Raw genomic sequence first — 11314 nt, 5'->3', positions numbered from 1 at the left:
AAGAATTTCAAATTATCTCAAAAGGTGCTGAATATAGCTGTAAGCGATCACTATACTATTAAATTAATATTTTCTGAAAATACCAAATTTTCCAACAAAAAATGTAATAAGATACGAGTATGGTCAAAATTAAAGAACACAGATACTCTCAATCAAATAAGAGCAAAAATTGTGTGTTACAGCTACTTTCTGCTCAAGAAAAAAATAAATTCCATCAATTGCAATGAGTCATTGATTCAATTCCACGACTTTTTAAACATTGAACTGAACAATATAATTCCGGAAAAAACCCATCTGTTAGAAACAAGAGAAACTGGGTCGACAACGAAGTAAAAAATGCTGCTACAAAAAATATCACTTAAGGCAATTGTGTTATAAAGAAAAATCTTCATCAGCCAAAGAGAAATATGAAAATCAATCCAAAGTAGTAAGGAAACTTGTCAGGAAAAAGATGAGACAATACTATCGAACAAAAAAAGTAAAAGAGGCAGGTCAAAACATTCGAAACTTTTTTGATGCTGTAAAAGAAATAATGGGTGAATCCAGAGACCTAGAGGAAAAGGAAGTAGAGTCAAAACTGGAATCGTTTAACAATTTCTTTGCAGACATAGGGAAAATAGTTTATTGCTAAACGCAATGAGACCTACACAAAGAAAATTGTCAACAGTCTTTTTCTCCAAAAAACAGCAATAACGGAGATAAGCAAAACTTTCAGTCGTATGAAAAACAAATGCAGTGCAGATTCTTTCAATTTGAATAACTATTGCATACGGTTGCTTGCGCCATCAATTTCACCTTTTCTCTGCGAAGTCTTCAATTTTTGTCTAACTTTTGGTTTGTTTCCTGATCGCCCGAAAATTGCAAAAGTAATCCCTATATTCAAGAAAGGGGACGAAAGTGATTCATCAAACTATGGTCCGATATCACTGCTACCGTTGGTAAGTAAAATTTTTGAAAAAACTATCTACAACAGAATTATTGCTTTACTTAATAAAGAAAAAGTGTTAAATGAAAATCAATTTGGTTTTAAACGAAACTGCAGCACAATTGATGCACTGGTGGAACTCAGCGAAAATGTTCTATTAAATTGGCTAAACAGTAAACAGAATACGATCAGTACTTTCTTGGACCTCAAAACAGCCTTTGACACCGTGGGCCACCAAATCTTACTAGCAAAGTGCTCCAGTTATTGTCTAAGAGGACATGTTTTGAAAGTTTTGAGGTCCTATTTGAGCAGAAGACTTCATTACACTGAAATAGGCTCGAAGAAGTCATCCATGAGTAGCAAATTGGTGTCCCGGAAAGCTCAATAATGGGACCATAAACATAAATGACCTGACCCTAGAAACCTCTGACATAAAATCCATCCTCTATGCAGATGACACTGTAGTTTATACAAAAAGTGAACCCAAAACAAAAGAAACTAAAATCAATATAATTCTTCAGAAAATCGCATCCTGGTTGAATAAAAATCGACTGACTTTAAACGTTAAGACAAAATGCGTCGATTTTTCGAAAAGAGTGCAAAAGAAGTCTGAAAGGGTGTATATTAACAGTAAAACAATCCAAAATGTTGAAACATTTAAGTATCTAGGGATTCAAGTAGACCATAAAATAAGTTTTGAAGAACATGCTAAAAATTTAACGAAAAAAATAGTAGGTTTCTGCTCACTTCTCTACCGAATTAGGAAGGTCTTAACAACAAATCAGTTAATTCAAGTCTCTCGAACATATGTGCAACCAGTAATTCAATAAGGAGTCCTAGTTTACGCTAACACCAGCAATCAGGTACTTTAACCCCTGAATCAAATGGTGAAAAAATAGCCAGAATCATAACCTACAAAAAAAAGTTTGACTCCGTAACAATTAAGCGGCAAGAACTGCTACTCTATAATGTATCAGAGCTGCACCTGTACGAAATACTCAAAATGGCAATAAAAATAACACGAAAAGAATGTCCAATCCCAGTTTTAAAAAACTGTATCTCAAGGGAAGAGCTTCTCAAAATAGCAAATGCGCGAAACAGTTCTCGCAAATTGTGTTTATTTAAAAAAAGTTCAAAAAATTCTCATTGCAACCAAAAATTCGTAAAATGGTTAATTGCTTGCTAAGGTTTTTTCCCCCAATTTTGACAAATTTATTTTTCATCTCTCAAAGCGGCAAGTAAAGGACATTTGTCACAAGTTTTTGGACTTTATATTAGTGACAACGATGAGTTGCTATCTTGGATTAAAATGTAAAAACAAACCGAGTACTAAACTCGAAGCCTCCAAGTTTTTTTTAATTTAGCTAGTAAACTTTCATAATCTTTACATAACCTTTAATGTTTACGATCTCCTTCGCTAGAGACACTTGAAAATAGGCCAACCTTGGCCTAAAAGTGTTCTCCTGGAGTACTTAATGCATTAATGAATTTTGATATTAACTTCTAAATGTAAAAGAGCAAGTTTCTTTTATTCTAATTAATACTCTTGAAACAATTTATTATTATTATTATTAAATAATGTCACTGAGTCAATATTAAGGAAATGTCAAACATTTCTCTTTGAAAATCCGATTCACTAGGACGTCCATGCCAGAGTAAAGCAGTATCAACACCTGAGCAAAATTTTCAGCATGTAAACATAATTTACAACTCGCCGTTAGAAAAATGTACTAAAAAACATTTTCAAAAGAAAATGTATCTAATGTTGCATGCAGTCCGATTGTCAGGGGATAAGCTACATGAAAATTGTATTAACAAACTTATTAAAATCATTTTGCGCCTATTTCGAAAATCTGAACGTACCTATCTAAAATACAACTGTTTAAGCAGACGAGAAAATTTCAAACACCTAAAATAGAAAGCAACCATCGTTAGCTTAGAAAGCTATTATTTCCTAATTGTTAAAAATACTAGCAATTTCTTCATTTCCCTCGGATTTCTTCTTCAAATCATAAGCAATCGGTGATTTCCGATAGAGTTCTTTATCTATAAAGAATTTCCCCTTTTTGCCTTTCCTCGAAGTTTTTAGTTCAAGGTTAGCTGCAAATATTATCAATCATTAGTTTCAGAAAATTTGTTGACTTAAGTAATCAGACTGACTTTAATCCACACTGATCTCTCTATGATGTGCTCCTTTTATTTTTCACTCCATTCCGTCAAACTTCCTGTCACTATTGTTCCAATAATTTTTTCAAAAAGAGGAAATATATATATATATATATATATATATATATATATATGCGAGGCCGGCTTTTTTTTGTTCAGCCAAATGTTCACTTTTTGTTTCCGCATCGAAAAAAGCAGTACGTCAATTTGCAGCCCTTAGAGTTTACTTTTAATTTTCAAAAGAAATCTGCAAAACTTATCGCACGAAGAAAAAGAAGTTTGAAAAATTTGAAGACAGGAAATGGAAAAAAGAAAAAGTACGCAGGAGGGGGATAACTACGTATTTTAATAATTTAGTGCTAACTTATTTGTGATATTAAAATTGTCGATCAATGATGTTCAAAACATAAATTGAATTATACAAGTTTTGTCAAAAACAAAATGAAAAGTTCATCATAATGTCATAAAATATATTCAAAAGATAAAAAAACAACACTTTTATTTCCACCAGTTTTTTCTCTTCCCCTCAGTTCGTTTTTGAAAACTTATTATTTTTCAACATACGCGGCAGATTTCCGGAAAATAGCCGCCGTTGATGAGCTTGATGCACATCGGGATTAAAACAGAAGAAAAAAGAAGAGATAAATTGACTAATTTTTTTCAGTGTCAAAAAGCTATAATTTGGCGTGCAGTTTCATATGGAATCTAAAAATATACACAATTCAGCTTATAAATTCAAAGCTAATAAGCTTAATATCAATGTCAGCTGGCAAACAAAAATGACAGCTGGGAAACACATTGACAACCTAATTTTCAATGATTTAATGACCGGGATTTATCGGTTTTCCCCGTCTGTTTTCATTTTGATCTTTTGACTTTGAAAGTGTTCAACACATTGCATAATTGAATTCGCAAAACATTTAAAATTCCTTCAGTTGAAACAGTGAGTGAAGTACGTTCGAAGTCAAACGTGACACTCGTGACTAAAGTAAAACGAAAAACGTGCTCAAAAGGAAAAGCGAATTAAAAAGGAGAACGCCTAAATAATAGCCGTTGAGAGGCTGCTGACGGACTAGGACGCTTTATACCATAGTTCAATTGAGAATTGAGTTAACTGAAAACTCAAAGAATTGGTTAAGAATTGAACACTTGAGAACAGGACAAATATTTTTGTAATGAGAAGGCTGTTTATTATGCTTTTCCTGTTGATTATTACAGATGGTTCAGCCAAAGTTCCAATTTAAGCTCTAACTTGGTTACAATTGACTTTTAATTTGTTAACTGAAAATTCGAAGCAGTCTTTAGTACTGTTTTGCTTCCATTAAGAAAAAATTAAGAGACCGTAACTTTCTAAATATCTGCGCAAACCGACACCACGCCTTGTACTCCTGCTTCCTATTCTAGGCACAAAATTATTTTGATAATACAAAGTGTGGAACGGTTCTTTAAGGGTCATTGAAAATAGGACACGAAGAAATAACAAACCACTTTAGGGAAGCACGCAGAAAATCACATTTCTCCGAGTCTTTTTTTTACTTTAGACATTTCAACTCAATTTGATGCTTGCGCTGTCAAGTTGGTTTGAAATTGATTCCACTTGACTGCTATTTGAATCGATCACATAGGGAAAATTTGTAACACTATTAAAAACCGATTGATAAAAACGAAAAATTTGTTTTCTAACACAGCTGCCTTCTTCTCAACTGACGTTTGTTTTTAGGTTCAAACATACTTTCTCCCATTTATCCAAATTGATTGGAAAAAGAAGCAACTATAAACAAGAATCAACCAGCGTGTGCTAATTAATGTACAAAAAGGTCACTTTTTCGGTCAGAAAAATTTCAACTGTTCTTCGTTTTGTAACGTAAACATTGAAAAGAAGTAAAATCTTTGTCTGTTTCCTTTAAATTCTACAAAATTTAATATATTGCCAATAAAGACACCTGCAATTAAAACAACTTGAAATTAGCTTCTTGTCAGGAAGAAAAAACATGATATAGTAATTGACTCTTATTTTCGATTACATTTCATCAGTTAAATAAAAAATTTCAACTGGTGCACTTTTCAACCTTGAAATTTCTGTGAAAATCTGTGTTATGTTAACAAATAAGTGAAAACACAATTGGTTTCATCTGCTAAAATTATAACATGGCGGTTCAAACTCAAGGTTGCTCCGGAAAAAATCGTTCAGTTAGACTTCGATAAATTGATAAACAAAAGAGCTTTTCGTCTCAGAGAAGTTTTTGAGAGACAGGAGACGAATGTTGGAACATTATGTACTACTGACAGTCTCGCGTAAGCCGTATTTTTTAACTTGTTGTCTTTGCCAGTGGTATGACAATTTGCAACCGTATCAAATTAATTTACCAAATGCCGGTTGAAAATGGTGCACAGCTGATTCTTACCTAGTCAATCAAAAATTACTGTCAAATTAGGCCCAAAAGGAAGTTTTTCTAATATTTTGTCACTATCAATTAAATTTACACTTTCATAGTAGCGCTCACAAATTATTGTTTCGACATTCAAAATGTAAACAAGAAATTTATAAAGAATTGAAAAAGGGCATTTAAATTTTTACGAAGATTTTTTACCAACTTGTTCCAAATTGAACTCCAATTCACGTTGAAGGTTTTTTAAAGAGAAAATGGCCGCATATTTTATAATGTTCAAGGAAAGTTATCAGCTTTTTTTAAAAAAAAAGTTGACTTCTTTGCTCCTTCGGTCTATGAAGACAATTTTTGGTTCCACTCTTTAGAAAAAATGATTTGCAATCCTGGCCCCTCTCCCAACTTCTCAGCTATTCTGATTAGGCATCAATGGTTAAATTTGAGGGGGAAAACAACAAACGTGCAAACTTAATGTCAAAGAACTTAAATGAACTGTAATTTTTACCGTTAATGGTCAGCATTTTCTGTAAGTAGGAGCAGGTCTATGTTCCTGACATAAATAAAGATACGCATCTGTGATACTCAATTTTTATCTTTCCTTTTTTCGCTTGAGGAGTTGGAATATGTGCAAACACACATTACCGATCCTCCGTGTTGAACAACACTATACTCGCTACAATTCAGAAAGTCAAACGGTGAAACCTTCTGTTTGTTTAAACTTTGTTCAACAGTCTACACTATTGACATCAATATTTAGCTAATTGACAACATTTACAATACTTATGTACAAATTCATTCCTTTATCAAAACTGAAGACAAAATTCAAAAAATCAAGTAGCATTAATTAATTAATTAATTATAATCAAGCATTAAATAGATATAAGTCAGAGCCCAATCTCAACCAGGTTGTCAAAGAAACCTCTCACTTTCAACAAAGTCCCACCATCTGTCAGGAAAAAACAACAATTATCGAAAAACACCATATTAATCACTGGCTCTGACACCTTCAGCCTTGGATTGATCAACAATTTGGGTTCACCAAAACTTAAAATTTGAGACGGATTACTCGGTTTCTTCAGCTCAATTTTCAAAACCGATTGATCCACCGATCTGCAAAAAATAAGATGCAACTTTCCTTCACGTTCAACAAAAGCCATATCGTCTATATCTTGACAATGTCTCATGGGGATTTCTGTTCGCATATAGTTGTCCGAGTTAAACTTGAGTAGGAATATTTCCAATTTTTGAACCTCCCTTCTCCTTACGTTTTCCTGAAAAAGTGCCACGACAAGCTGTACGCAATCGTACGGTTTTTCATGCATTGCGACCCATGTGCTATTTTGCAGCTCAAAATTGTAATTGCACTTAATCGGTGGAAACAACTTGGGAGCGAATTTAAGCTTTTTCTTTCCAGCACACAAAGCAGTGATACGTTTGTCTTTCTTCACAAAGCCGTGACAATTCTGAACCGATAAAACTTGTGGCTCTTTTTCTAGGTTCTCATACAGATATGCAGTTCCACTCCAAAGGTTGTTCGAGACCCCAGATAACGTCGAGCATCTATCGGGTTCGACAACAACCACAACCCCGTCTGTGAAACTACTCAACCCGTAAATTGCTCCATCCGGACAATCGACGGAAACCATTTTGCTTCTATGATCACCTGCCAGTACCAGTTCCAACTCTACCCGGTCGAAGTCTCCGTCATTGTTTTCCAAACACAACACGGTTTTAGAGGCCTTCATTCTTGGTCTGTCATCTCTCAGGAAGGTTCTGAACACGCTCACATTCATTCCTATGTTCCTGGAATTTTTCACGCTTATAATGTCAAATTTTGGAGCCAGCATTTCACGTTTGAGCCAGAAGTCAATGACCTCTTTAAATTTGGGAGACATGAATCCTTTAGCTCGATCTTTGATAATGTCTTGCGTTCTGGACGACTCTTTGTTAAGATATGGCATGTTAATTTCAATGCTCGGTCTGTAAAGAGAACCGTCTCTAGATTTAGCTTCAACAGTTTTAACGACCTCATCGGGTGCCAGGTCCAGAAGAACTTTCAGCTCGCTTTGTTTTGCATCGAGGTTCCTAATTTCATCGTCAATAACTTGCACTTTTCGCCTTATATTCAAATGAGATTCTGCTACAAGCGATTCTCTAATGTTGATAGCATTGTCAAAGTCTTTCAGAATACTCTCAAAACAATGCCGCAATACGTTTTTGATCTCCATTTTAGTTCTCAGCAAATTCTGGCAGTCTAAAATTTGCGTGGTTCCATGCGCCATTTGAGAAATTGCTTCAAGATTCCGGCGATCTTCAGTATTCTGGAACATTATACTCTGAACCTTCTGCTTAGAACTGTCAGCTACTTGTGCTATATCAACACAGGCATGCTCCGAATGATCAGCCACGCAACTCGGACATAACCGTATCTGGCACGTTTCACAATACAACGAGACGCACAATTTTTTATGTGCCAAACAGATGAGTGGTTTACATTCACTTCTGTCAACATAGCCTGGTAACTTGGCTTTATGTTTCTCTTTAATCGCGCAATTACTGCAGATAAAATAGTCTTGCTCCGGTCCTGATTTTCGAGGATCACGAACCCAAAAGCCGCTCTCCGAGAGCAATTTAGAACAATCAGAACAACTTAATTTTGTCGGTTCTGAGCTCACTGTATTCCTAACACTAGTATTCTGGTTTTGCGCAGAACTAGACGGCGCATCTACCAAACTGGATTTGTTCACATCGACACTAAGGAGGCTGTCTCTTGGTAAGCTGTTAACTGTGCTGTATCGTTTAGTTTCACCTCCATTAACATCTTTGTTAGTTTTCTCAGGAATGTCCGCATCCTTGATAGCATCTTTATCCTGTGGTGTCTCAGGTACAGATTTTCCTATGTTTGTAGATTTCAGATCTTTGGTGGCCTTCTTTTGAGAATTTGCTTGCTGCAAGTTCTTATCGGACATAAAGGTACTGAAATTTCATTTAAGTAACTCTGCCTTCCATTTTGATTAATAGAAATTTTGTTCAAGTGAACTGGTTTTATTCCCCCATTTCACAATTTCAAGGGCCGGGAACCATATTGGTGGAATAATGACGTTTTTGTCACCAGCGAATTTTTTTCGATTTTGCTCACTTTTTCACAGATTTTGCTCACTTTGTCATTATTACCAAAACAATGCACTTCTTATTTCTTTTTCTAGAAACAAATTATTATCAAGATCTTTTAACTGAAAAAATTACGCGTGTAAGTTGCAAAGATAGCTCAGGAAATTGTAAATCTCTGGATTAGGATTAAGATTTTATCTTAATCCTGGATTCAAGTTTCTGATCTCGAAAATTGTTTCGCCAAAAATCATGGATAATCTCGACTCAATTGTGACCCCAACTCAAAACATACCCGGCAGATTGCCGGAAAATAGCCGCCGTTGATTCCAATAAGCATGATTGGGATTGAAAGAATAGAAGATATTGAAAAAAAAAAGATTTTTGTACAAAAACATTTTTAAGTCCGATTTATTTTGATGGCATTTCGTAGTTGAACATAACGTACTTCTGTTTCTTAGAGAGAGCCTAGAGGGGCTACTATCAATATCAATAAGCATTAGAGATGGTAACTAAGACTTATAGGAACGACGTTCAAATATCGGGCATCTAAAATTGGGCTTTATGGGTTTATCCCGTTTCTCTGACTTCAATTTTTTATACTGAATTTGTTCATTTTGAATTGCTTTGCTGAGGAACTGATGTTCAAAATCACCTTTAGCAGAATGAGAGAAGAGAGAAACTAGCCTAGAGAAGTCAAAAAGATATCACGCAAAATGTTGAAAAAGCGGCAAAATGAGGTAAAGCGAAACATTTTTTTATTCGACGAAGTAGAAAACATAGCAGGACAAGTCCTGACGTACAATTCAAAGAATTTTCATTGACTAAACAGAAAAACTAGACCTAGAATGGACTATGAGTGAATTGAGAAAACCATTTTTTAAAAAATCGTAACAAAAATTAAGAAATAAACAGAAAATCAATGTCAAAATGCCGCATGTGAACAAAACCAATAGCGAGAAATGAAAATTTAATTCAAACAAAAAACTAGGCCTAGAAAAAGCTGTGAATGGATTGGGAAAACCATTTAGAAATCCGATCCAAAAAACCGAAGAAACAACTCAAAAGTGAAATTGCCGCATGTGAACAAAAAACCACTACCCAGTAACCGAATTTTTGTTCAAACACCGTTTTCTCAATCTACTTTAAAATTAGAGCGAAAAAATTCACGCCGCAAAAATACTCTCTTTTTCGCTCCATTTCCTGTTTCGGCGTGACCAAAATCACTACTCCAATTTGACTTCAAAAATCATGAAAATGTGTGAACAGATCTTAAAAAAAACATAGCCGAAAGAATTCCGGAAACGACTCGAAGCAGAAAATTGCCCATACTTATTACTAAACAACTAGAACAAGTATTATGAACCCTAAACCTCCACAAATGCCCTAAAAAAATAAGGAATAGAAACGGCATTCAAAAACAAATTCGACAAAAAAAACTATAAAAAATAAATGAGTTTTTTTTAATAGTACAAGAAACATAACGCCGAATAAGGTTCCTTTGCAATTAGAGCAATGAAAAGCTCGCACAACAGTGGGCAAGTCATAATAGGGTGGGTAAGAAACTTGTCTAAGATTAAAAAAAGAAAAACTTAAAAATAAGAAAAATGGTTTAAAATTTCTCAATTTTTGTGTCATTTTTCCAAAGAAAAAAATAATTTATACCAACAAAACTTTAATTAATTGGTATCTGAAGATTCCTTAAGGAACAAGCTTCTATTCAAATCCCACTTAAAGCAGTAAAACAAAAAAACAGGTAAAAAATCATTAAATTTCGTCTAAAAATCAGCAAAACTGATCAAAAACCTCCAAATTAGTATTAAAAATCAAATTAACTACTCGAAACCTCAATCCTATCAAAACAAGCCTGGAACTAATACACTATCAAAATCAAACCTCATAACCATCAAAAGTTGCAAAAAACTGCTTTTAAAAGCCGCACGTGAAAATAAAAAATTCGCTCCCTTGGAGAAAATTTTTTCACACATCAATTTCTCGCTCTCTCAAAAACAGCGGTATGAACAAAAACCACTCTCTTTTCGCTTCGCTCTTCACTTTTGTTCACTACCAAAATCACTCCAAATTTTTTCACGCGTTTCATTTCCCGCTTCAAAAATCACTCCAATAAAATTGATTAAAGGACTTCTCCAATACTCCTCTTCGAGTCGTAAAAAAGACAGCGCCCCAATACAATTCAAATTCTTTGAATTGTAAAAAAAATAGGAGCGCTAAAATAGCCGGCTGAGAAGATGAGGGCGGCTATTAAACACCGTAGAAACCGAATTTTTGTTCAAACACCGTTTTCTCACTCTACTTTAAAATTAGAGCGAAAATTGACGCCGCAAAACCACTCGCTTTTTCGCTCCATTTCCTGTTTCGGCGTGACCAAAATCACTACTCCAATTTGACTTCAAAAATCATGAAAATGTGTGAACAGATCTTAAAAAAAAACATAGCCGAAAGAATTCCGGAAACGACTCGAAGCAGAAAATTGCCCATACTTATTACTAAACAACTAGAACAAGTATTATGAACCCTAAACCTCCACAAATGCCCTAAAAAAATAAGGAATAGAAACGGCATTCAAAAACAAATTCGACAAAAAAAACTATAAAAAACAAATGAGTTTTTTTTAATAGTACAAGAAACATAACGCCGAATAAGGTTCCTTTGCAATTAGAGCAATGAAAAGCTCGCACAACAGTGGGCAAGTCATAATAGGGTGGGT

At 34.4% G+C, this 11314-nt stretch overlaps 1 protein-coding gene across 1 annotated transcript; it reads right to left on the bottom strand.

Moving 5' to 3' along the window:
- Nucleotides 1–6169: 6169 nt before the first annotated feature.
- Nucleotides 6170–8512, bottom strand: LOC142349914 (uncharacterized). The gene has a single exon (XM_075401760.1). It carries the CDS (start codon nucleotides 8445–8447, stop codon nucleotides 6363–6365), a length of 2085 nt encoding a protein of 694 aa, XP_075257875.1. The 5' UTR covers nucleotides 8448–8512; the 3' UTR covers nucleotides 6170–6362.
- Nucleotides 8513–11314: the final 2802 nt, after the last annotated feature.

Source organism: Convolutriloba macropyga, chromosome 11, assembly GCF_964194025.1.
Source record: "Convolutriloba macropyga chromosome 11, txConMacr16.3, whole genome shotgun sequence".
Taxonomy (NCBI): Eukaryota; Metazoa; Xenacoelomorpha; order Acoela; family Convolutidae; genus Convolutriloba; species Convolutriloba macropyga.
The sequence above is the reverse complement of the archived record's forward strand: the minus strand, read 5'-3'. Positions and strand labels throughout refer to the sequence as shown.